The following is a 27,689-nucleotide window of genomic DNA, read 5'->3' as shown; positions in this document are numbered from 1 at the left end:
GATAAAGAGCTCTGAACTAAAAACAGAAATAAAACATGTTTGCAATTTTCTAAATTCCAGTTCTTTTAAAAAAAAGGGGGAAAATATGAATCCTTTAAGAATTAACATTCTGGATTTTGTAAGGCTCTAACACATCTCTTTTTTTTTAAATTGACTTTAAAAAGTCACTTTTTCTAAATGTATTTGCTAACAGAGATACTGTGGTGCAGTAGTCAGCATTGCTGTCTTGCAGCTCTGGGGCCCTGGGTTCAATTCCTAAGGTGCTCTGTCTGTGTGGAGTTTGTATGTTCTGCCCCATTTACTTGGGATTCTTGCAGGTGCTACAGTTTTCCCCCCACCGTCCAAAAATGTGATGTGGTAGATAAAGTGACTTCTGAAAACACTGGCCCTGGTCTGAGAGTGTGTGCATGTCTGTGTGTGCCCTGTGATGGACTGGTGTCCCATCCTTGGTGTATCCTGCCTTGTGCCCATTGCTTGCTGGGATAGGCTGCGGCTCTCCCATGACCCTGAATTTGGTAAATCTGTAAGAAAATGGATGGATGGACATACAATCCATGTAACAGGGCTCAGAGGCACTAAGCCTGAAACAGAAGTGACCTCACTCCATTGAAACCTAATGGTAGAAGATCTGCTCTTTTGGTGTAGCAGAGTAACTCTGCGTCTACTGTGAGCCCACAAGCAGCTGTGGAAAAACTCCAGCAGGGGCAGAGCAGAGCTGTGTCGGTCACAAGTTTGTCCATGAGAAAATGACAAGCCTTAGGTTTTATCATTCCAGTGTTTTTTTTCCAGTCAAATGAGTAGTTCGTAAGTAATCCACAGTGTTCACTACTCAGCTTACATAATTAACGTCACGAGCTTAGCCCCCTACTGTCAGATGCACGTCACTTGACCTGTTTGCATGCTGCAGGGGGTGATGGGATCAAACTGAAGGATCTGGCAAGACACAGCAGCCCTCCTGTGTGTGTTTCATCATGGCGATACAGACTTCCCAGAGAAGGAGCCTTCAGGAAATAAGCCACTGATGCTCTTTTCTCTGCAGGGTCTACTGCAGCAGTGATGTCTGACCAGAAGAACCCCAAAGAGGTTAAGATCATTTGACAAGATTGTGGATGTCACAGGAGCTGGGATGTAAAGCATTTTCTTAATTGCAACACCTGATTGAAAAACAGATCTCACAGTCAGTTCCTTCTTACATGATGTCTCCATAGGCGATGAGTGTTTCCTATCCCTGGGACCCAGTTGAACTGCCAAGTTCCCAATCTTGACCCTGGACACCCACTTGCTGTTATTTTTTAAAGAATCATTCAAAGAAAAGATGGAATACATACCACTGTCTATATACAAATAAATGATGGTGTAAGACTAGGAGCTACAAACAGAAGCAGCAAACAAAGGACTTCCCAACAGACTCGACTAGAAGAGGCCCTTGCCTGAGTGCAGGGAGAGCTCAATGATCACGTGTCCAAGCCAGGGTCATGCCACAAGCCAACTGTGACCGGGATTCTCATGCAGGGAGAGACACTCTCCCTACAATTACCACTTCTGTTGCCAGACTGCTTTACCTGTGATGCATAAAAGCTGAGTGACGTACACTGGTCACCTGTACTGTGTGAGCCAGCACACCTGAACTGGGTGAGCCAGGTCACCTGTACTGTGTGAGCCAGGTGACCTGTACTGGGTGAGCCAGCACATCTGTACTGAGTGAGCCAGGTCACCTGTACTGTGTGAGCCAGGTCACCTGTACTGGGTGAGCCAGCACATCTGTACTGAGTGAGCCAGGTCACCTGTACTGTGTGAGCCAGCACACCTGTACTGGGTGAGCCAGGTCACCTGTACTGAGTGAGCCAGGTCACCTGTACTGGGTGAGCCAGCGCACCTGTACTGGGTGAGCCAGCGCACCTGTACTGGGTGAGCCAGCGTACCTGCACTGGGTGAGCCAGCGCACCTGCACTGTGTGAGCCAGGTCACCTGTACTGGGTGAGCCAGGTCACCTGTACTGGGGGAGCCAGCACACCTGTACTGGGTGAGCCAGGTCACCTGTACTGGGTGAGCCAGGTCACCTGTACTGGGTGAGCCAGAGCACCTGTACTGAGTGAGCCAGGTCACCTGCACTGTGTGAACCAGGTCACCTGCACTGTGTGAGCCAGGTCACCTGTACAGGAAATGAAAAACACACAACTGGACATTCTAAAAACATTTAAAAAAATAGTAGTTAGCAAACTATTAACTCCCAGTTTGTTAGAGCTCCCAGTTCACACTTTGGTGAAGTCATTAATTTAAAAAAATGGCAGCTATGCACAGTGTATCTGCTTAATTTAAGAATTCTTGTTCATTCATACTGGGCTCCTACATAACATGCAAAAACAGGCTAATAACAAAAAATATATTGTGAGCCTAAGTCAGAACTGAAGTATACCACTGAACCAATATCCACCATTACAAACATGATATAGAACATGTAACAGCCCCTCCACAGTCTGATACAGCATTGCAGGGGAGACCTCAGCATTGTTAAGAAATCTGTAAACTTTAAAAACAATTAAGAATAGGTGTGAAAAAGGTGTGAGCTGTGGGTGGGAGAGGTACAATGACCCATCCAATATGTATTCTGTGAGTAACTTCCATCCATTATTAAAAAAGGAACTATACAGTATATATGGCATACTGTATATATATATGGAATATATTTAATCCTGGGCTCATCATATACACACCTATGGCAGATCTTTAGGGATCTGCATACAGCAGCTCTGAGGTCATCTATAGATACTAGAGGCTCTGGTATGCAGTATCTCTCCTAGGACTGAATGACCTTTTCACTGCTGGCTACATCTCAGGCATTTTCAGAGCCATCAAAGCTCAGTAAATCAGAACTATTCAAAATAAACTCCTACTGGTGTGATTAATCCCCAGCTTGACTGCCTTCCCCGCTCGCAGTCAGCCTGCGCTAGTGAGAGACGAGCAGCGAGTGGGAGAGTCTGCCATCGCCCACCCCCACTGGCACAACAGCGCAAATTATTAGCAGGCGCAGGAGGGGCGACCGGGAGCCAAGCAGAGACTCTGCCCCCAGATTATCTGACCTTTGCTGTCGCTGGACAGAGAAACACAAGAATATTTGTGCAGCAAGAGATCTGAGGAGATACGTTCTTGAGAATCAAAAGACGCCTTGACACACCAGGCATGTTTTTTTAATGCACCCTACCATTCTGACGGATTGTGGGAAACAAGCTTGGCTCTCAGGTGTTTGCAATGCAATGAACAAGCCAAAAAGGGGGTATCCAGCTCTCTAACTACACAGGAAAATAGCAAATCCAGCAGGCTGTGTAATTTTATATGCTTAAACATCTTCTGTATCCGATAGGATCACTCATTACCATAATTCACTCAACACACTGCTACTTCTGATTTGTATAAAACAGATCAGACTTTGGCCTTGGGACACAATGGAATATTGTGCACTGCCAGTTTAACTACGGCTTCTTAAATTATTTTATTTTTATTTTGTGTATAAATAAAAACATGTGGGGAAGGTTTGTTGTGCATTTGCGTAGTAATTTTGTACTTTCACTAAGATGTTTTACCCTGCTTTTTTGTCATGTTGCTTTTCATCATACTTTTGCTATGCTTTACTGCCCTGGTTTATGATGGCAGAGACTCTGAACACCACTATAGTATAGAACAGCCCTTATAATGTTCTACTGAAATAATGGAAATGCCATGGCCTACAGTGGTAAAAGCACAGTTTTAAAAGAAATTAGGTGGCATAAAGCAAAGCCACATTTACTGAATTGCACAGTTCAAACGTTTTGCAACTGTGACTGAAATATGAGGATGCTTTAAACAGTGGTGGATTAAGTTTTCAGACCACAGAAATCAGAGGAGAAACACCAGAAAGGAGAAACGCCAGAAAGAAGAAACAACAGCTTCTCTAAATGCATACAGAGCCCAGAAACAGAATCAGTTCTCCATCCTTGCCCCTCAGTGGTGGAATCAGTTGCCCACCGAAAAAGCTCTCAGCTCTGCCAATTGTGTCCTCCAGTTACTCTTCCAATGTACCGCAGCAATGTAATTCATTCTCAAAGTGCAAACTTGTTGCAGTTCAAACATGGAACAATGGCACAATTTGACAAAAATTACCTTCTCTCTACAGGCTTGATGTTTTAGTTTTTATGATATTTTATCATTTTTGGTGCTGTACGTGTGCACAACATTGTACTTGCCTTATTGCGATCGTATTTACTTTTATTGTAATTGCTGCCAGTATATACACTGCCATACTGAAATATCAGAAAGTTCCATGTTGCAAAAGAGTGACCCATCCTGTCCAAAGCACCACACATGGCAGGTATTTAGAACTGTTAAGAAAAGCAGCCAAAATGCTGACATAAGCTAGTCCTTTACACTCAGTTTGTCTAACATCACGAACTGTCAAGACAATTTGAAGAAGCACTAACACTCAACTTCTTGATATTCTGAAGGAGTAAATGAATCAATTTACAATACGGGTCATTTCCAGCTATGTTTTGATATAAACACCTTTTATTTTCAAAAAAACGTGTTAAGGAAAGGTTGCCTAAATTAAATTCCGAAAGTAACTGCGAACAAACCTGAAAAATAAAAACTGAAGTTTTATTACACAATATAATCTGCTCTGCAGAAGTACACTCTTTGCTCAACTCTACCTGGGAACGATGCTCTCCAATCTAGCACCAGGCTGAAAGACTGTTCTCACAGCTCAAGTGCTCTGTCTTGGAGCTCAGAACATGATAATAGTTTGAAGCTGTCAGACTCAACCCTGGAGACTGCTGGTGTGGGTTCAGATGGGAACCTTTTTACTCTTCATTCAGCTTCACTCGCACTGACATCAGAAATGAGCCACTGTACAAGTCCACAGTCCAAGTCTTCAGTCTAAATGGGAGTCCATGTTTCATCAATATCTATGCTACATAGGTGCTCACTCTGTAGAGGACTGCGTTGATCTTAAGCCTAGCCTGGCAGACATGGAGCGCAAGACAACCTGAACAGGATGTCCACCCATCGGAGGGCACTGCACCTCCTCAGCCAGGAACGCTATTTCTTAAGGTGAGAGCATGTGGAACACACCTATGTGCTGTGTGAGGACACACAAGTTCCATGCAGAAGGTATCTCAGACCAGAATCAAACCTGGTGACTGTTTGCCTCATCATCAATGTCTTGTCACTTGAATAATACAAGTGTGGGTAAGTAAAAGCTGACATGACAGTGGGGATTATTCTTAAGTAATGGATTTATGGTCTTGGGTCTTGGACATCTTCCTAATCAAACTCTAAACCCCCCGTTTGTCTTAGTTTCTCAATTGAATGAGGTCTGTGCAGTGGTTTGGGTAGCCAGAGAAAGGATATCTTTGGCAGCTAAACAGGAAGCACACAGTCATGCTTTATTGTAAAGATTACACAATGTTCAGCAGTGATGTGTACACGTGTAAAAACTAGCTTTTCTGCCCCTGCAGCAGAGAGAGCTTGTTACTGCAGGCACCTGAGGTGAGGCTTACAGGAATTTCTGTTGGAGACACCTCCCTGCTCCCGACTGTTTTTCTGCTATGCACGTTACATTCCCTTACACAGAAAACCAGAAAACACTTTGTGAAGGAGTACATCACTGAAACGTGGCAAAGGAAAATGAAATACATTTGAAAACAATGTGAAACACATATCAAGTGTGTGAATTGTATATCAATACGCAAGCGTTATAGTTTGTATACTATAGTATATACTAGTATATATATATAGTTATAGTATATACTTCACCTTTTTTGTTCACATCAGAGTTCTGCTTTAAATCCAAATTATGTTTCCAGAACACCTTTTTGGTTTCTTTTTATGTTAATAAAAGGATCAGCTACACAGGCTATTGAGGAGGACCCCCATACAAGATTAATATGCTTAGAGAGAGAAAGGAAATCACCCCATTTACCCATGTCTCGAGAAAAGGGCCTATTTCCTTCATCACACACTCCTGGCTGCCAGCACTCTCGAATTTACTCAGCTGAGTCCCTAATGTTTGACATTTATTTTCTCTCATATTCCAAAGTTAAATTGTTAAAAAGGTAATTGCTCTCACTGTGCTATTGGTGACAGCAGCAATTGCAGTATTTAATCATGACATGCCCTTCACTTGCCAGTGAAACAGTAGAGATGTCTGTGAGCTATCCCCTGGATTTTAACAGCCAGCTGTTGACACAACTGCTGGGTCAGAGAGGCATGTGAGAAGGCACTAAAATGTGCAAGAGCTACCCAGCAGTGCAACAGCACAGCAAGCTGAATCCAAACACCTCTCATCCTTATCAGAAGAGACGTGAAGCTTTGATGTGTATTGCATATGCACAAACAATGTGTCTGTGCACTGACATCGACCTTTGAGGTAGATTTAATTTATTTTTACATGCTACATGTTTAGGAGAGAATAAACTGGAGCAGCCTCACTTCACATGCGTTTTCAAAATGGCAGCGTACCGTTCCTGCTCATTTCTGAATCGGAAATGTGGGGCAACACTGGTTCTTACATCATCAAGGGTTGGCTACAAAGAAAAAAACAATGATGTGTGCTCCTACATTTTCAATATTACGTATGAAATTTCCATGGAAACCAGGAAACGCATTACCCAGCCATGACACTGAAGCCGATTCTTGGAATGATGAGCTGCTAAGAAAAAAACGATCCTTCTGCTTGGTTGGGTGAATTGAAAGTCAGCTGTAGTGGCGAGAGGGTGAAAGAAATACTGTGGCTTATTTTCTGTCTGTAGGAAAAGGAAATTATCTGTGTGACATTTTCCTGACCTCTCTACCCCCATCACAAGCCCTTCTACAGTAGCTTCTCTTTTGTCAAGCTTCACACAGTGGAGACCAGTCTCCCACTTCTGTAGCATGCCAGACCAGTCCGAGGGCATTCGACTGACTGAAAAACCTCATGCCACCCCTGTGATCGCCAGCGAAGAGCAGATGTCAAATACCTACAGATTAAAAAAGCAACATTCTCAGACAGGACTTTTGGCATCAGCTGGGTTAACACGAAAGCACAGTGCCTGTCGGCCTCATCATTTTAGTTCTTTGACACAAACACCAGAGAATGTTCCTGTAAATAAGGCTTCTTTGAGTACTTCCTGTGGTCTGACTCACAGACCCAGATGGCAGTCATTAAGGTAACTCTGCCAAGTGTGGATTTGGAGAAACGACTGAGCCGGAGTGCCTTACTGTGCTTACAATATACACACGTGCAAAAGGCAGGCTCACACACATATGCTCTTCCTTGTGAACCTGGGAGACTCCTGAATTTTCAAAGGCTGAGGAAAATGAGCAGGGGAGCTGTAGAAGGGAAATGACCTACGGAATGCATGCGGTATTTATTTAACCTCTGCCGTTGTGAGAGCTGTGGCCTAACCACAACCCATTACGCAGCACAATACAATTCTTGAGATGGCACGCATTTAATGATCTATTGAGGCTAAATCTGTATGCCTTCCACTGATGTGGAGGGATTTATTCAGAAGTGACTAATGTTCTCTGTCACAGAGCTGTACACGGCTCCAGTACACTTCTATACATAGCTCCTGCTCAGAGAAGAGTAAAAGGCACCTCAGCATCGTTCAAAATCATCAGAACCATCCATTAAAGTGGGCTGCAACATTCCGTTGGAGAAATACTCCATATTAATATAAATGTTTGCAGGGTCCTGTCATGCATAACCATTCCTCAGGTCTTATGGAGGTTCTAAACTATTTGTCTTTGCTGCCTTATATATCTATAGCAGAATAACGCACAAGCCTGCAAGACAGAGCAGAACAGCACTGGAGAAGAAATGTGACCAGTTTTTGAGCGTGGTACTGTATAATAATAATAATAATAATAATAATAATAATAATTGCTTACACTTATATAGCCCTTTTCTGGACACTCCACTCAAAGCGCTTTACAGGTAATGGGGACTCCCCTCCACCCCCACCAGTGTGTCCCCCCACCTGGATGATGCAACGGCAGCCATAGTGCGCCAGAACGCTCCCCACACACCAGCTCTCAGTGGGGAGGAGAGCAGAGTGATGAAGCCAGTTCATAGATGGGGATTATTAGGAGGCCATGATTGGTAAGGGCCAATGGGAAATGTGGCCAGGATGCCGGGGTTACACCCCTACTTTTTTCGAGAAACGCCCTGGGATTTTTAATGACCACACAGAGACAGAACCTCGGTTTTACGTCTCATCCGAAGGAGGGATACAAGACACAAAACCACCAGCCTTCGTGGTAAATGAAAATGTGACAACAACTGGCATCCACTTAGACAGCAAGCAGGGGTTAAGCTCAATACAAGGGAAGTAGTGATCTATTTCAGCTAAACACTTCAAGGATCAGCTGCAGAATGCTTTCTGTGCTGTTTTAACAACTGCTCCACTGGGTTCTGGGTTTGGGGCAGCAGATGGTAAGGCTGATGTGTAGGACGAAACGCACCAAAAAGGCTCTAGCATCAAGAAAACTAACCCCCCAGCCCAATTCGTTCATATGTCTGATACAGGATCTGACAATAATGTGATCGCAGAGGAATACAATAAAAAAAACAATCACGGCAGAAGTTATCTACTCAGTCCATACAAGTGTGTCACTCTCCCGCACTTCTGAGTGTTTCAGAGAATCAGAGAATCAGCATGCCCAGTCTGTATAGGAAATTGAATTCTCACTGATTAGCTGTGCTAAGACACACAGTTGTACAGCAATGCCATGCACGTTCAAGAGCCCAATAGCTGCCTGCTTGTCATTTATCAGAGAGGGGGGATTTAACAGTGTAGCCTTGCTTCACCAAATTAAACCAACATGAATCCAATGAAATCATCTCAAAATTAGTACCCACCCTGCAATCCGGAGATATAAAACATACCAAACAATATGGCAGAAAAAAAGAAGTTTGCGCTTAGAATGTATTTCTTGTACCGCATATTTTTTATAGTTGTCTTCTAAGTAAGATTATTTACTGCATAAAAATAACAGATTGCCTAGGTTCTGCTTTGTAAATGGTGTTCATTCTTTTTGGCTTTTCCAGTTTTTTCATGCGTTCAGTGAGAAATTATTTGGTTTATTTTATTTCTGCCAAAGGAAGGGTTTCCTGCATTCTGGCAGGATGTGACCTTTGAACCTCTCTAACCTAGCCCCTGTCCTTCACACTTCTACACTTCTCTTACAGCAAAAATAACACTGGGGGTTTGGAAGTTTTTTCCATTATTTTGAGTCCACTCTATTTCTTTTTTTTTAATCTAACCTTAAAAAGGGTAAAGCTACTATTATCTCAAAGTGATCACAAAACTTGTCAAAAGATAAACAGGGTTCTAGTAATTGTGTGGCCTTTAAAAAAGGGAACAAAATACAGAAAAATAAATTTCCTGCATTGATAAACACTTTGTCCACAGCCTTGTCTTCTCTGTTCTGCCCTGAATTCAAGCTAGTGTCTTGAGCGCTTTCTGACTATACTAGTATTGAGACTTTTACTGACACTGATGAATCCTACTCCGTTGGGCCCCTGAGCAAGGCCCTTAACCCCAACTGCTCCAGGGGCGCTGTACAATGGCAGACCCTGCGCTCTGACCCCAGGCTCTCTCCCTGTCTGTGTGTCTCATGGAGAGCAAGCTGGGGTATGCGAAAAGATCATTCCTAATGCAAGAAATTGTAAAGGGTTAATAAAGTGATGTTATTATTATTATTATTATTATTATTATTATTATTATTATTATTATTTAACAAAATAAAAATCAGCCTTCAGTACATATGAACAAGTAATAAGTTTATTCCATGCTGAACAAAAGAAGAAAGAAAACACAACGTTTCGGCTGTGGAGCCTTCTTCAGGTGTCAGGAAGGCTCCACGGCCGAAATGTTGTGTTTTCTTTCTTCTCTTTTCAGCATGGAATAAACCTTTACTTGTTCCTTTGCAGCCTACGCATGCTGACGCAGCTGCCCACCTGAACTACTTCAGTACATATGGCTGAGAATGCCAATATTTTGTTTTATTCCGAATCCAAAATATTGTAGCAGCAAGTATACAAATCTCCCTCAATGCTGTGAACGAATTTTCTATAGGTACCTTTGCGAATCTTGAGAAGATGTTGGGCAAGATGCAGCAGACCCGTCTTTTCAAGGGCTGTACTGTAACTGTGCAACACAACCCGGGTTTGCTTTCCAATAACATTAGCTACTTTCCTTTGTGATGGATTGGACCTCTGCCTGGAAAATAAATAAACTGCACTAGAGAGTTCCCTCTTTGCTGTGCATGCTCTCCTGAAACACATCTGTACTTGAAAGCAGTGCCCCAGTCACTGGGCATGAGCAAAAGCACCCTGACCATAGAAGTTGGAACAGCCGTCTAACTCAGGAGGTCTTGACTTGAACTGAGTGGACGAAGGCAGATGTTGATCTATGTATGGTGAGATCTGGAATAGAAACTGAACAACTCAACCTCATCAATAAATTAGCCTGCTTAAGGCATCAGGCAGAGGTTTTGTGAAGATTTCATAAAGACTGATCTCCTCACATTTCACGGTTGAGCAAGGCCAGTGAAAAATTCAGACGAGAGCTTTCAAAAGAAAACCGGTTTTGTGCTAGAAGTGGCGGTGCTAATCTATCCTCTGTTCAAGAAATTCCAATGCACGTGAGGGTTACAGGAGTCACTATGTCAAAGATCATTTTCCTAGACTGTCTATAAAAAAGATGCACGAACACTTTTGACAAAAAGCAAAACTAAACTTGCTGACAAGGTCAAACTAAAAAAAACAGGTTACACATCTACTTCATATAAAGTCCTCCATATTTACTGTATCAAAGTGGGTTTTTTCATCTGAAAAAATATCTTAATTTCACTAAAACTCACTGGTAATATAAAGGGGTTACAATATAATAAGATCCTCCAAATGCCCAGTGGCAAATGCTGTGCACTTCTGCCCAGGTATACTGATCAACAGATGTTTGGCCACAAGGAAGAGAGTGGTTATCACATCAGCTTATTCTCAAACATACTGCCTTAATGTGACAAGATTTCATTTCTGCACTGCTGAAGAAAACAGGGGGAAATCAGGTTTGTCAGTCTCTGCTTAGCCTTCTGTAGGCAGTGTAGGCTCAATGAGAGCATCTGTCACAGCAGGGGCCAAGGGCGCATTTTGAAGGACATTTTGTGTGCGGTCTTTCCTTTCCAGTACTGGTAAAAGAGTAGCAGTGCTAAAGTGAGCTGATCAACAGCTCAAATCTCCTGAACTGGATTGGCGAAAAAAACAAACAAACACACTGCTACACAAAATGTAAATTTTAAACAAGGGGCTCCTGCAAAATCAGGGTTAAAGAGGATATGCCACTAACATGTTCTCTTTTCCACCCATCATCCATTCTAACTGCTTCATCCAATTCAGGGTTGTCCCAGCAAGCAATGGGTGCAAGGCAGGGTACACCCTGGACAGGACGTCCATCCATGGAATGACAGACACACACACTCACACCTGGGCCAGTTTTCCCAGAAGACAACCAACCCCCCAGTACGTCTTTGGAGTGTGGGAAGAAACTGGAGCACCCATAGGAAACCCACATGAACATGAGGAGAACATGCAAACTCCACACAGACAGAACCCCAGGTCTGGAATTGAACCCGGAGCCCCAACACTGTGAGGGAGCAGTGCTAACCACTGAGCCACCCCACATTTTCTTTTACCTAAAGTTACTAGTAAACAGAGGATGGATACCAGCCCCAGCACTCCAACATCCCAAAACTAAAAACGACATCTTATTTCATACTGCGACTTTACACAGTGCAGCCAGCCAAGCTATAGGCTGACAAGAGACCCTGAGGAACAAGTATGAAATCTTGCACGTGTCAGAATGAGATCATCGGACCTTCAGTTCTTGAATTGAAAACAGATGAGGGAGGGAGGGAAATTGTGTGATGTCAAGGTGACTTTGGTAGCACAGAGTCACAGTTTATTGGTGGAAACCTGGACCCTGTTCTCCACTGTCCTGCAGGATTTTGGAACAACTAGCGTCTTAATTTTGGTAATTGACGTAATTAGCCAAACAAAAACCTTGCTCTTCCACACATCTTAAAGTGGAACCAACTGGAATCTTCAGTTATTGACATTCCTTGCCTTAGGCTACTGTTACCCTGCTTTAAACAACCACAGCATAGGTAGCCAGTATGCGTGTCAGAAGAGATTTGTTACAGACATAACAGCATCAAGGAAGGTGCTGGTTTCAGTCCATTTTCCCTTCAACCACTGACGAATCTCCCTGTAAATATGTAATTTTGTGCCCAACATCACCTATTTGTTGAAGAATCCCAGGCAGAAAAAGAAGCATCTTTCTTTCTCTTTTCAGCCTGAAAATGCTGACGCAGTCCAAAAACTAATTTCGACAGTGAATTACGACTATTCCTTCTCTCAGGTCCCTACCTGCACAAGACACGTGATAGGATTACAGTATGTTGTTCTGACAATTATTAAGAGCCTGACCTGAAAACAAAGCAAAAGGGGAGTGTTGAATGTCGACTGCAATCAAACAGGTGGTAGATTTATTTTAGTTTTTAGAATTATTTTACTATAATTGCTCAATAAGAAGGAATGTAACCCTCCACTACGTTTTATGTATTGTGTATTCGCGTTCAACTGAATCCCACTCATCTGCGTTGAGGGAAAAAAAAGTATAATGAAATGATTCCGTCCCGTCGAAAAACAATTTTGAAAGACAGTAGACAAGTGTCAGTGTAGGACGGTGACCGTGTCCACCAGGTCCCTTTCCAACCAATTTGGAAGTTTTCAAACTGCATTTCTGTGCTTAAATATGCTGCCGTTGAAAGAGGGCGCTGGCCAGACTCGTTTTTTTTTTGCGTCATCAAGCGCTTACATTACTCACTAATTTCTAACTCCAAATAAAAGCAGCCAAATTGACATAACTCACTAAAGGGGACCTGCAGTTCAGGCTACTGGTGGTACACGGGGCTGCAAAAAGGAAAATTCAGGCAGGGGTCGACATAAAAGCAGCCATCGTCAAACAAAAACCCTCCCTATAGATCGGAGACCATACAGTTGTCTGACAGCAGGGAATCGCTGCTGTTTCTCCAAATTTCTTTTGGCGCACGTAATAACTTCTTCGGTGGATTACTGACCTATATTTGCAGCCTACTTTTGTGAACTTGACACGCAAGGCTGGACGATATCCTCTCGCTTGTACGTCAGGGAGCGTTAATAGAAATCCCCTAATATGGATCAAAGCCACACATTTTCAAAGATTTCTTGTGTTGTGGCGAGACTGAACTGAAAAATCCTGATCACTGTCAGTCGGGATATAAGCTAGGCGCAGCCATCAACAATAAGGGTGACGTTCGTTTTCTCTTAATCTTTTGAACAAAACGAGCGTCTTTTGTGTTTCTTTCTGCCTTTTCCCACGAAGTTCACCGATATTTGCGCGAACAAAAAAAAAAATCGTACAGTGAATGACGGCAACTCATGCGTGCACAGCTCTCGGCTCACAGCACAGATCTCAAGACCACACAGCAGCGCCCAGCAAGCAAACAGCCCTGTCAAAAAAACAACTGTCAATCCAAACGACATGCACAGCGACTATCGACCAGGTTTCCCTCAAATCGCATTATTTTCAGCTGATGTACCGTGTTCGTTTTCGTCTGATAACATCTGGAAGCGATCGGTTAATTGATGCGCTATGCGATTGTTTCATTGTACCTCTTAGAATAAGCAGCGCAAAACCTTTCCAGGAGCGCTTTACAGAACATATCATATGGAACACCAAAATGGACTAGATATCGAATGCCCCTCTGTGTTTAATGGCTCATGTAGTAAAAAAAAAAAATGTAACTAAACCGTGAACCGACACTTATTGCGATCAGACACCTACATTTCCAAAGGAAATAAGCATGTTCCCTTAAACGTCTTGGGGGACAAAAACGCTGGATAGGTGCAGAGAGCGAGATCCAAACGATCGGAACCCACCGCGACCACCCCAGTTGTCTCCCCCAGAATTAATTTTCCTTTGTGCCTGGCAGACTCCGACACGCCGAGCCCGGAGGGACGAGTCCACACCCCCCTTCATTCATTCAGCCGGGACAGCGGTGGGGGAAAACAGGGCTGATTAAGAAAGTCCAGATCGAAACGCAATCCGACTTCTCGGCGCAAGATTTCAAACCTGACAGGCTAAAGCCTTTTGACGGCCGTCTAACGAGATGAGTGTACGATCAGTTTTGTTGGGGGTTTTTTTGTGTGTGTGACAGATTTCCCCTACTTGGGACACCCGAACAGATGGTGACCGGAATGGGGGTAAATCTTCCTTTTTATGCAATTCCTCGGTCAAAATAAGGTTCAATTTAAAATATGGGAAAAAAAATAGCAAAAATGTTTACAGCCCATCCCCTGCAACCCTTAATTTCAAATAAGCGTAATTTAGTAGAACGAAAGGATATTCTGATGTACTTTAGCATCTCGGAGAACAAGAAATTCAACAAGCAAATCCACGTCAATCTAGTGGCAAGAGAGCTCCTTTTCGCACAGACAAGCGATATAAACCCCTTATCGTACCTGAATCTGGGTGAATCTTTAATACATTCTTCAAAATCCACCGTCATTTTCGGTTTTAGTCCTTCTTCAGTCAGTTTCAGTGTATACAGTTCATTGCCTGGGATTTGTAGGCGAGTAAAAATGTTCTGTGAAATGCGTATTCCCCTCGCTCACAGCGCTTAGTCCACCGTACCCTGCAGTTGCACAGTAACAAGATCCACTGAGCTTGGATGGATCTGTCGAAAACTGAGCTAAGGGACCGTCGCTAAAGATGCACACAGGATTCACAAACAGCGCTCCTGCAATGCCCTCCGGACAACAGCGCAACATTGTGTACAGTTGTAGCAAAACAATTGCATACTAGCGTTAACACTGTGTACACCGAGAAAAATCGAAGAAGACATTTAACCCAAAACGAAAACTGGAGAAAAGTATTTCTACGTATGGTTTTAGTGTGCTAAAGTACAACTTTGCTCTAGGTTTTTGAAAATAGAAGAAACATCACATGTTACGTATATATAAATATTATATTATGTATATATAAATAAAATGAGGGGACATGAATTTACCGTTGGAACGGAACCCTAACAATTTCGCTTAGCATCGTTACATCGTTATGTCATCCAGAAATACGAGTTAAAATCGAATTCCCTGACAAAATGTTGTTCGAATACATCATAATTACACAATCCCGCATGTGTTTCAGTGTAATTAGATGTTGTAATCTGCAATACACCCGCAGTTCTCCCAGTACTTCTCAGTAGTTATATACAGCATACAACAGTGTGACTAGTCTATAAAATGCAGTGATGCTATCAGGCTGAATGTAGTGTGCTGTATTTACTGTATATGATTGGATAACTTCATGGAGTCAAAGAAATGATATTAGGCGATATTCTGCGATGTGATTTTGGAAAATATTTGCAGTCCAGAACCCGATTTTCGTGAGCCACTCATTTGCAGGATTGTGAATTATCCAAAAAGCGACAATATCGAGATGGTAAAAACTGCGATACGTGTTATGACAATATTTTTAAATGATACAGCGAATAATAATAATAATTGCTTACACTTATATAGCGCTTTTCTGGACACTCCACTCAAAGCGCTTTACTGATAATGGGGATCCACTCCACCACCACCAGTGTGCAGCATCCACCTGGATGATGCCCCAGTACTCTCACCACACATCAGCTATCAGTGGGGAGGAGAGCAGAGTGATGGCCCTCAATGATACGAGTAGTATCATCTGTAGTCATAATTGCTTTTACAAGGTTTATTCCAAGGGTACGGGCTGGGATTGCAAAGTGTTTAGGGTAATACGAGTGTTAACTGCCAAACAGCAGCATTATCTCAAATGTTTTATTTCTTAAAAGGCCTCAACACCCACCTTTGTATCGCAGGAGTTGAAGCAGAGTTTTCTCAATAAAGTTAAAAACTGTGCTTATCCTCCCACGGGTGAACATTTCATACGGCATTAGTTTTTTAAACTAAGGCACTGAATCCATTGTGATACATCCAGAATAAAACATGACCACCCTTCAGATTCAACTGTAATATATGGTTTCCACCAAAATTGTGATTATCCTCCAGGTATATGGAAAGATATACCAAGTAAAAATCCCTATAAACAAAATTAATATCTAGATGTTTATGAAAAAAATAAAGCTTTAACATGGGACTTTGATGTTAATTTTATATTTGTCGCGTTGCCTTTCCTTAAATTTTAGCTTGACCTGTAATAAAACACACAGAACGCAACACTAATTTTTAAAATGTGTCATACCAAATCCATCTAGGGGCTGCCTTAGTTTTTAACACAAAATTCTGTAGCCGTGGGGTGAGGAAATTCAGTGTCCCGTTGTTCAAAGTTTTGACCATTACCCTAACTTGTTTAAATCGAGCCGTCTCACTCTCCTGGCAATCGATGAGATCATCAAACGTGCAGCCGAAAGTGACTGACGAAGGGCCCTGAAACCGCTCTATATTATTACAGTAGAATGTTGTGGTGGCTGTCAATAATGCCTGTTGCCAAACGGCTAGAGAAAATCTCATAACCTAATTATTCATTATTACATGGGTATAGTCAAAATATATCTATCATATTCTGATATAATAATGCTTTCTAATGTCGGTTGAAATTACACCAAAATTAAAAGTGTCTAGTTATGCTCAGGCAGTGTGTTTAACAGCCTTTAGGTCTTTTAGCGGTTGTCGTTTTTCATTCAGTTTTTTGTAAAATGAACATAATGGAACGGGTTTCTTAATAAATGCCCAACTTTTTCTCGCATTTTTTTTCAATGTTTTGGGAACAGTTACCATATCTGTTCGCTAAGGCTACGTGAACGAAAAATGATGTCTTGCAAAGTTCGGTATCTGATATTTTTCCAGTATTTCGGTACTAAATATAGGTAGGTTAAGAACTTAGATTTGGTCAGATTTCTTTATGTACCCTTAACCTTTAAATCACGGTTGTTTTGTGCGGGAATCTTTCATTAACATGTGAAACGTTTGTTATTGCATAATCCATCTTCTCCCTTCTTGCAAAAAGTCTCTATTATATAACATACCGAATATACTATGACTAAATGAGACAGGATATTATCCAATTCGTTTCCATTCACTTATTACTGCAGATCTTTACTATATTTAAAATGACATTGTAATCGATAAGGGAACCGCGTAAAGAGGTAGATCTCCTGGATGCTTCTGTAGCACCCTTGAGTCAGGCAATGCTCTCAGACTGGTTCAGTAATCTCCTCTAATACCCCAGTGACCTGGCAATTTAACATAATCGGCAGCACGGTGGTGCAGCGCTCAGCAGTGCTTCTTCCCAGCTCTGGGCTCCTGGGTCCAATTCGGGACCTGGGGTGCTGTCTGTGTGGAGTTTGTATGTTTCCCCTGTTCTGCCTGTTCGTGTGGGTTTCCTCCAGGTGCTCTGGTTTCTTCCCACAGTCCTAAGACATGCTGGTAGGTTAATTGACTGCTGGGAAATGTGTGTGTGAGTGTGAATCTGCTCTGTGATGGACTGGCATCCCTTCCAGTACCCTGCCTCGTGCCTGTTGCTTGCCAGGATAGGCTCTGGCTCTCCTGCAGTCTTGAATTGGAAGAAGCAGACAGAAAGTGGATGGATGGACGTGTCTAGTTAAATAAAGGTATAAAAAAAAGTTACCAGCGAAGTGCTTCAGAAATGTCATTCATTGACACCTTTATTAACCGTTACAGCTGATCGAGCCTTTTGGAGCACGGTAATACCAGATGCTGCGATATGCCAGCTGAAATACCTTGAGCATGAAATGATGGAATGTGCCAGACAGGAGCGCTCTGATTGCACAAAGGCACACAGGTTCACCAGCTGCATTCCCTGACATTCCCTGACTCACCCAGTCTGGTATTGTATCGTAAAGGGTATCTATACTATCAGGGTGCATCCAGCAATGCCCTCCAGCAGTGCTGTCAAATGATTGAGGAGGTCCCTGCGATGTTTCCAGCATTATAAAGACAGTACACGAGGTCAACCCTGGCTATGTTTTAATACACACTGCTGCAGGCATAATTATTGTTACCCTCCAACACCCACAACTTTATCCTCTAATTAATTAAATATAATATCTTGCTGTTAAAACAACACTTGCTAGACGCGCTATTTCAAACCACGTCAAGCGAGCAAAACATAAAGAGTTCAATCAGGCATCCAGTTTCAAACTAATACTAGAAAAGGTTATTTCACGGAGGATGGCTAGTTTTTGGAGCACATTGCCAAGCCATTTAATGGAACTGGAGGTACTTTCATGACACAGTTTGACTTGGTAACAGTCTGCAAGGAGATGTGATCTCAGATAAACTGAATGGGCTGTTCTTGTCGTGAAGATTTCCTGTGTTCTTATAACTAGAATTGCTCATCTGAGAACAATGGATCACCTGCTACTACTCATCCATGTAGCCACTGCCTCTATTTAAGGCAATGTAATGTGTTCCCGGTGATGTAATAGAAAGAAATGGGACATATTTGGTCTGTTGCGGTTGTTAGTTTTTACTAGTCCCGTCTCTAATCATACCACCTCTGTAATAACATAGTATGCTGAAGGCAAGCAAATAGAGCGAATGCATATACACCAAGAATGTAATAATTCCAGTGATTTAGATAAGTGCACCACTCCAGTGTCTCCACTGACATTATTTAGTGCAGGATATTGTGTTAACAAAGTACAATGAATTGAACAACACGAGCTCCAAGTCCATTATACAGTACATAAAAAGGATACACAGATGCCATTAAGTTGCAAGAAATAGAGCAAAATAAAGTGTCAGTTTATTTTATATTTGCACGATTAAAGTCTTATAATTTCTCAGGTACCTCGTGGTGAAGTATGGTTGTTGGCAATTTTCAGTTCAGCTAGAGTGGCTTATATGGGTTTACAGTCCTTTGTTATTTTCTTTCCCTTCAGTGGTGTGATGAGGAGTCCTGCCCACCAAGCAGTCCTAGGTGTTCAGAACTATTTGGAGGTAAGACAAGCAGAAATGGGACACTTTATCAATGAAACAAAATTGCAAAGCACAGCTCACCCAGGCCAATCCTGAATGGAGTGACCCAAAGAATCTGGAGAAAGAGTGGATGTTGGAGTGTTGTTTTATTTTAGGAAAAATAGCAGTGGAATAATAGAGGAATAATAGTGTTGTATTATTTGACTTTTTATGAAAGTGTTATTTTGGGACTTGAATGATTAAGAATATGCAAACACCACCTAGAAAAGTACAAGTGACATTGTGTAACTCATGTTGAAACTCATAAAAGGGCTTTATAAAAGCTTCTAATGCTCAATTTTACCCTTTGGGTTACACTTACTGTAGAAGCCCAAACCCGATTTCCTTCAAGAAACGACTGGATGAGTTCTTTGGAACAATGAGCTATGAGCTATGAGCTATCATTTGTGATTTGTTACAACTCCTACCCTCGTAGAGCTCTGATGTGGAGCTTCTTCCTTGCCTTCAATCCTGGCCGATCTTTTTGGAAACTCCTGGTCAAAGTCATGCTGGATTCGAACTGGTGGGCTCTGAAATGAATAGTGAATAGTTCTTGAACAAGGTGTTTACATCAGTCCAGTCATAATCCAGCTACATTAAGTTTTATAGGTAACTCCCAGGCTTTATTGTGTTAAGACTGGTAATATAGACTGATTAAGTAAAGTACAGATTCAAATAAAGTCATTAGTAGTCCAGGATGGATTAAAAACCAGAAGACTCAGTGACCCTTTAGGACCAGGAGTGTATTTTACACTCTCTGTAGTTTAGGATCAGTTAAGTTCTTTATGTAGAGAACATGATAACTTACTGATGATCTTTGTATGGAAAATAAAATTCTTTGGAGTTTGTTTTTGAGGTATCTTGCGATCATCACATCATAACTAAAATTAAAATCCAGTTTTAGCCTAGCTGCTAAAGCTAATAACTTCTCTAGTGTTCCAAGTATCACTGATGAATCTGAATATTACCAAAGACACTTGTGCATGTATTTTAGGCTAACAATCCTGTACATAAAAAGTATGGTGCTCACTTTACTCCAAGTTGTGTAATTAATCCTTTTGCCATAAAACGGTTTCTGAAAGTCCAACTCCACCAGTTCCTTGATGAGTCAGTCGACAAGATACGGTATAATCACTTTTGTGCTCCACACCACACTGTTAAGACTAGATTAGTCCCAGCTAAACTGAATTCTCCTTCGATTCACCTCCATCGGTAACACCCAACAGAAGAAAAGAGTATCTATTGAAGTATAAGAATTCTATAAAATCAGCAAGACGTGCTTATGTTCCCAAACTCGTTGAGGAAAAACTAACTCTAGGATCACAAAAAATAAAATTGTTTTTCATAATTAGTGTGGCTGTTTTCAAGAATGTATGGTATAATTTATATATACCACTTTAGAATCTAGTATATAATATCTGTGCAGTGTTAGAAAGCAGATGATAATAATAATAATTATTATTATTATTATTATTAACAAGACATTAATGAAGTACAAGGAAACCTTTACATGGTGCAACTAATTCTATCGTTTGAAGAACTTGTATGCTTGTTTTTCATGCCTTAAGGTTAGAGACTGGCTGTGTGGTTGCTTTGTGGCTACAATCTGAAATTGCTCCTTTCTGAGGTCTTTAACATTTCTAATTATGTGAAGCTTTTGGACTAATTCATCACCATTTGCACATTTCCTTGGGTGCACTAGGGGTAGAGAGGATTAAACCAGAGCCTTCTTGGGGCAGTGGGAATGATCAAGCTAGTGTATTTCCAATCAGGAAGGGAAGGGAAAAGCTGTAGAGAAATACTGAATAAATAACTTTGTCCTCTCATTGTGTTTTGAACAGCAATCACACATTTATTGCGAAGCATCTGTGTATACCACAGTGTGCTACTGGCATATATCAGGAGTAGTGGATATATCTGGGGCCTTTTAATATGTAGTGTCTTGGGTTATCAACACTTCAAACAACAAGTACAGGTGTGTGGATGACTTATCAGAGAAGGTCAACCCACATAGAATCTCAAAATAAATGAGAAGGAAAGAAAAAACTACCGAAAACAAAATACTGGGGATACTGATAGGTCTTTTACACACTCAGCAAAACAACTCACCCTCTTCAGAAAGCAGAATCCATAACACAGTGGCCCAAACGTCATTGCAAAAGGAAAAATAAATCAAAGATCTTTTCCAAAAGAATCCTCCTTTAAAAAAACTCCAAGCCCAGTCAAAACAAACCTCAGGTCACTTGCTCAGTACAGCAACATTCCTGGGTTTTTTTTTACCCATATTTATACCTTCCCATCAGGTCCCTTAATGATGATGACATCACTGGGATTTCTGGGAAACGTAGTGTTTTGGGTTCTGGTCTCCTCCAAGCATCCACAAAACACTGGGTATTTGAATTGATATACTGTCTGGTCATAACCCTGCCCCTTATAGATCTACACTATTTATTTTAAATATTTAAATACATATTTTAATCATCTGTAAATTTTGAACACTGGAGATGTTTAAAAGGCTTTTTGCTCTCTGAATAAAAGGTGAACGTTCACTTAATTGGCTGAGTCTGCTCTTGGGCTTTTTCATTCCACAGTAAAGTACTTTAAAACAAAAAATGTTTTATATTAATGTTAAACTTGTTGTTTAAAAAAATCCTTTTGCACAAAGCAATACCATACACTCTAGATTCCAGTAATAATGTTCCAATAATTTGTATAATACATGTACGTCTGCTTGATAAAAGGGGTGACAGTCAGCAGTGCTGTTGTCTTCCATCTCTAGGGTCCAGGCATTGATTATGGGATGGGCCCCTTCTGTGTAGAGTTTGAATGATCTCCCCATTTTCGAATAGTACTCTGGTTTCCTCCCACCTAGATGAGACAGGTTAGTAGGATTATGGGCTCTGCTAAATTGCCTTCTCCAAAAAGAGCATGAGCTTCCACGAAATGACCATACAAACCCCAGTGTGATTGAAATAAGAATCAGGTGAAGAAGAGTCTGTTTGATAGCAGAAACACATTACAATTTCACCCATTAGTATAAGTAATATATCATTAAAGTTTGTAGGGGACTTTAAAAACTGAGAGGGTAGAAACTTTATGTATGATCAACTGCAAGTTTTGCCTCTCGGAACATTTATCAATGAACACAAAGAGCTGTGTATTTGAAGGCCTACACTGCATCTTTGTTCTTGAAACGAGCGGCTTCCTTTGTAACAGAAGTCTCTGGGAGCCCAGCTTGCAAACAGGGCTTCTGTCCATGAAGTTACAGCCACACATCTACTGAAGCCCGCTTCCAGTCTCAACAGTTTGGATAAAGTGTCACTACGGCCATTTACAGAACATCTTCGGTCTTCTCTCGGATCGTGAGCAATAAATTACCCTTTTGTTGAATTGCAAGGAAATTGGAAGGAATGAAATAAGATAAGATCACTTTATTGGCCATATGCAATTTCTTGTATTAGGAATTCATCTTTTCACCTACCCCAGCTTGCTCTCCGTGAGACACACAGACAGGGAGAGAAGCTTGGGGTCAGAGTGCAGGGTCAGCCATTGTACATTGCCCTGGGGTGAAGGGCCTTGCTCAGGGGCCCAACAAAGTAGGATTCCTCTGTTAGCCACGGGATTTGAACCAGCAACCTTCCAGCCACAGGCGCAGATCCTTAGCCACAGTGCCACCACTCTGCCCAAAAGGCACTGCTGGGATTCAAACCCAGGATCTCCTGTTTACTAGGTAGGTGCTTTAACCAACTAAGCCACAGCACTGCTATGCAAATCTCTGCAAATGATGAACGCAAATCTCTTTACATTCATCATTAATGTGCTGACATCCACCTGTCCTTAGAAACCAAGAGACCTTTTGTTTACACATGCTATTTAGTACGACCTCCTCTAATTCTGCAGCAATGGCGATATAAACATATGGCTTAATAGCATGGATAATTACAGTGCGTACTGAATTATGTACACAAATGAAAAATGTGTATGTAAGCTTTTTTATTTCATTTTATAAATGTGATCACTTGATGTTTATGTGTGGACAGATGGGTTTTGTCAGTATAATGAGCAAGTAAAAGTTTGTTCCATGCTGAAAGGAGAAGAAAAGAAACACAACGTTTAGGCTATGGAGCCTTCTTCGGGTGTGAAGATTGGGTGTGGGGTATACCTACTGTATACCCTGGCATTCGCACAGTATGTAGGCTCCTGGAGTTTGGATACTGAATAATTTGGGATTGATGCCCACTCATTGCCTCAGTACAAAAGCTAAGGGAGGCTTTGCTCCTTCCTTGAGCTTCCTTACGCTGGGATCTCACAGTTCTTTCAGACTCATCTGGAGAGAAGATGAAACGGTCTGTTGTTGTGCCACAGAGCTGCGGTTTGATCTTCAGATGGACAGCTGATTACTCAGTAGAAATGTCCTACTTTTCATGTGGCTGGGCCTAAGGCAGACTCCTGGGCTGTGTTGCCTACCACATGGAGGGTCTCAAAGCAAACCAAGTGTCTGGAGTGCACATGGAATCGGCTCATCTTCCGTACCTTAGGAATGGTTCAGTGTCTCTGTTGACTCTGAAGAAAATGGAATGAAGGCAAGAGGAATTTTTGTGTTCTAGGGAATTAAAGACAAATGGAACAAAAGAGTTGACCTTGGCAGTTCAGCCTTTGTTGTGGCCTGCTATTTGTCCAAAAATGGACAATTCTCACTAGATGGAAAGAAAACCTGTTTTTTTGTGCCTTTTGCCTCCCTCGAGTCTTCTATAATCTAATCTTATGTGACAGCTTGGGGTGTGCTGAGATGTTCTGATTTAAGTGTGAGGATAAATTCTCATTCACTTGAATTGTGAAAGGAAGAATCGTCAAAGGACTGCCACTTTAGTATCCTAGTTCATTTTGATTGCAGTTTAGCTCCTGAGACTTAATTCCAGTTACGTTTTCTGTATTTTTTATTTGTTTTCTGTACCTTTCAATTGTACTCACAAAGAGAACTAAAGAAATGAATACACAATCTGTAAATTTCCCTTTCGTTTACAAAATGTTACTAATGTTCAATTACTAGTTCATGAAGTACTGTAAGTGAGTCAGTATTGAGTTGAATCTTAAAGGAGACAGACATGGTTTTCCAGGTGGCTGAGCCAGGAAAGGCCTCCAGTGTCCACTCAAAGGGACTCTCCAGACAGTGACTGAATGCTGCTGGGATTGCTGGGTTCAAAGATGGACTGTTTGCAGCACAACATGGACCACTAAGGTTTTGTGCAGTGGCTTAGCCATGTCATCAGCGAGAGCTGCATCTCTGCTCCAGCTGACATTAACTAGGCTGTCTGCTGTATGGGCCTGCAGCACTGAAAAGAGGTGGATGAGCACTGTGCACCTACTGTAGGTTCCATCTCTGGAGAGAAGCAGGAATGGGTTGTAGTAGTGATCTGAGATTGTAAAAAAAAATTCCATTGATTTCCCTTCTGCCTGGTTTGCTTTAGCTGGTGAATAAGTCTGGTTGAATGGAAACTGTTAAGACTTACACTATCAACAGGTTAGATCTAAAAAGCGTGCTTGATTTCTAAGAATACTGTATTTTCCTGGGGGAAATGTTATCCCGATGATTCTGCAGTCCCAGAATTCAATAAATCGGTGATTTTCAAAGCTTTTTGCTTCAGAGCAAAATCTGATTTTCATGATAAGTATTTTGTAAAACTACCTTTTGTAGATTCTGTACCAGACAATCTTAGTGTGGAAAACAGTGATGATGTGCAAATATTTTTCACTGGGTTTTGTTTGGAATTGTTTTGAGACAAATCTCTCAAGCTTTGAAATTCTACTTTGTAATTTTATTGAAGTGTGTTACACTTACAGTATTGAATTAACACAAAACAGTTAAAGTTAAACTTATTTTATTCTTTTAATGAGAAAATTAATGGCAGCACCATACTGGCTTAACCACCTTCAGGCTCAGTATTTTCTTCAGGAAAATATGTCTTTGTCACTAGATTTGTCCATTATTACAAATCTAGTTGAGCATTCTGTAATTGAAGAATAGAACACTTTCAACTGTTAAATGTTTGTTTCATGGTCAGAACTATTTAGCCTTTGTATTTCCTTGCCTACCACAAGACATTCTTTTTCTATCAAAGCCAGATACGCTGTCACTTGAAAGAAAGCTTCTTTCTAAATTCCTTGGCTGGCAAACACAGAAACGGCCTGATACATAAAAAACAATTCTTGTCCTTCTAGAGCGGCGTTTTTATTTGATGAATTAAATCTGTCACAAAATAAGATATAAGATTGCTAGGGCTTTTAGGAAAACAAGCCCGAGTCAAGGGAGTCTTGTAGCTGGTTAAACTCGGAACCACTCACTTCCTAACGGTCTCTGTATGGAGACTCTCCTTTTGTTTCCTGCATTCTGCCTACACAGGCCTTCTGGGTCAGTTCAAGCCATAAGAGTCAGTGTTTCAGCTGTAGAGAATGTCAAGACTCTCAACTTAACCATATTTAGCAAATTCAGTAACATTTTACTTCTTGTATAAGTAGAGATCGACAACAGTGGTCAGCATTGCTGCCTTGCGGAACTGGGGCCCTGGATTCAAATCCAGACCCCGGGTGCTGTCTGTGTGGAGTTTGCATGTTCTCCCCAGGTTTGTGTGGGTTTCCTCTGGGTGCTCCGGTTTCCTCCCGCAGTCCAAACACAGGCTGGTAGGTTAATTGGCTTCTGGGAAAATTGGCCCGGGTGTGAGTTGTGCATGTTTGTGTGTGCCCTGTGATCCATCCCTGTCCCATCCAGGGTGTGCCCTGCCTTGCACCCATTGCTTGTCGAGATACGGGCTTTGGCACTCCAATCGACCCTAAATTTGATGAAGTGAACAGAAAATGGATGGTTAGGCCGAAATAAATATATACAGTATAATATATAATATATAATATATAATATATAATATATAATATATAATATGTTGTATATTTATTATATAATAATGATCCTAATGATGAATTTACTAGGTCTGTTGTTTTTATTTATTGACTGGAATTAAATTGGAATGAAATGGTTAATATTTCAGTGCTACAAGTGTTTTTCTTGGAAAGAATGTAAAATTAATGGCCTCTTGGGTTGTACAAGTTTTTGTGTTGTTAGTACCTGGAGTAATGTTAATTAAGGTAAGAAATGTATTATGTGGATTACTGCATATATCAATAATGTAACTTTAAAAGTAATATTATTACTTTCTAAAAATGCTAGGTTCATGTCATTCAAAAACTTTAGAAACGAATGGATTCAAATTAGTTTCTCATTGATTGTGTACACATTTGATCTTATTCCATGGCCATACATTGGAATATGGGATAAATGATTTGACCTGATGAAGCCCAAAAGCTTGACACATCACGACCATGTGTCCTGTTGCAGAAGTCAAGATGATGAATTACTTCTAAGCATGAGATCAGCTCTTTCCAGGCAATATGAGAAGAAGACGGAATAACTGCCAGTCCTGTTCTTTATAAATAGCTCATGAAACTGGATCATGTGCAAAGCAAATGTATTTCTTTAGCTGACAATGATTATGACCTGGAACATACATTCTAGATCAATCATGAGCGATTGCACAAGAGTCCAGGCTCTCAGTGGGGCTTTACAAACTTTCCAGAAGACAAAAGCCCATTATCTTCCCTGCAGATGCTTTGGATCATGTAAAGACAACAGAGGTTTCACGAGGAATTATTTATGAATCACACTCCAAACTTGGGAACAAAATCCTTTTCAGTGCAGTTTTGGCTTCTCATGCTTTCTCTCTATGTAATGTTTCTAAAAAGAGTGCAGAAGACGCACGTGTTCTTGGAGCAATTTTACAGGTATCCTTTAGTCTAGATGACCACCCACAGCTGTTTTTCATGCCCTGCCCAGCATCTCCCATCTCTAAATTTGGAAAGCCAGTTATTTTCTGTTTACACCATTACCCAGCTTGGGCTAGTCCCATGTTAATCCAGTTCCCTGTGATGGACTGACGTCCTGTCCACGGTGTAACCTAGTTGTTTTCCCAAAGGCTATATCTGGCCTAGGAGATTCAGCAGGTTAAAAAGTAATTCCAACTATAATAAATTCGACCAATATTGGCACATTGAGGAGTTTCTCTCTGCTAAAATTCACAGTTGTCTGGATCTACATCAAAAGAAGAAATTTTCAGAAACTGTGACACATCTAATTCAGAGCTCAATGTAACATGTGCAGGTATATCCCGGTGTATGGAGCTCAGAAAGTCTTACATTTTAACACAGTACCAACAGAAGTGCACATAAAATCATGGTTTCTCAAAATGTTTTATTTGCCTCTGTGTTTCTTGAAGTATTTAGACCTGCAATTGTTTTATTTATTTTTTTTTGTTTTCATTCCTATAAAATTCACAACTTCGAACACTTCAAAGGCTTAGAAGTTTTAAAATGTGAGGTGGCTCATTGAGAAGACCGGTCAAGGGGTTCAGTGTGCAGTTATAGACATCTGCGGTCAGTCCTAGACCCCTAGAATCCTTGTGAAATTTAGGGATGTTTTAATTCATATATGCAGTACTTTTTCAGTAACCGTCTTATCCTCAGACTGATTGTTCGACTTGGTCTGAAGAGCAGCTGAAATGTG

At 41.3% G+C, this 27,689-nt stretch overlaps 2 protein-coding genes across 2 annotated transcripts in view; one reads left to right on the top strand and one right to left on the bottom strand.

The window, feature by feature from the left end:
- LOC148817466 (arf-GAP with coiled-coil, ANK repeat and PH domain-containing protein 3-like) overlaps positions 1-14,776 on the bottom strand; it is a 130,467-nt gene extending 115,691 nt beyond the window's left edge. Inside the window, exon 1 of the mRNA XM_088938479.1 lies at positions 14,579-14,776. Coding sequence (XP_088794605.1) covers positions 14,579-14,625 — 47 coding nt within the window. The 5' untranslated portion in view covers positions 14,626-14,776. The remainder of the gene's footprint in view (positions 1-14,578) is intronic.
- A 2,051-nt stretch (positions 14,777-16,827) lies between these two features.
- The window catches only part of pusl1 (pseudouridine synthase like 1), a 50,555-nt gene continuing 39,693 nt past the window's right edge, over positions 16,828-27,689 (top strand). Inside the window, exons 1-2 of the mRNA XM_088938246.1 lie at positions 16,828-16,968; positions 19,006-19,063. Of these exons, the coding sequence (XP_088794372.1) occupies positions 16,910-16,968; positions 19,006-19,063 (117 nt within the window). The 5' untranslated portion in view covers positions 16,828-16,909. The remainder of the gene's footprint in view (positions 16,969-19,005; positions 19,064-27,689) is intronic.

The sequence above is a fragment of the Atractosteus spatula genome, chromosome 20 (genome assembly GCF_055471065.1).
Source record: "Atractosteus spatula isolate fAtrSpa1 chromosome 20, fAtrSpa1.hap1, whole genome shotgun sequence".
Taxonomy (NCBI): domain Eukaryota; kingdom Metazoa; phylum Chordata; class Actinopteri; order Semionotiformes; family Lepisosteidae; genus Atractosteus; species Atractosteus spatula.
The sequence above is the reverse complement of the archived record's forward strand: the minus strand, read 5'-3'. Positions and strand labels throughout refer to the sequence as shown.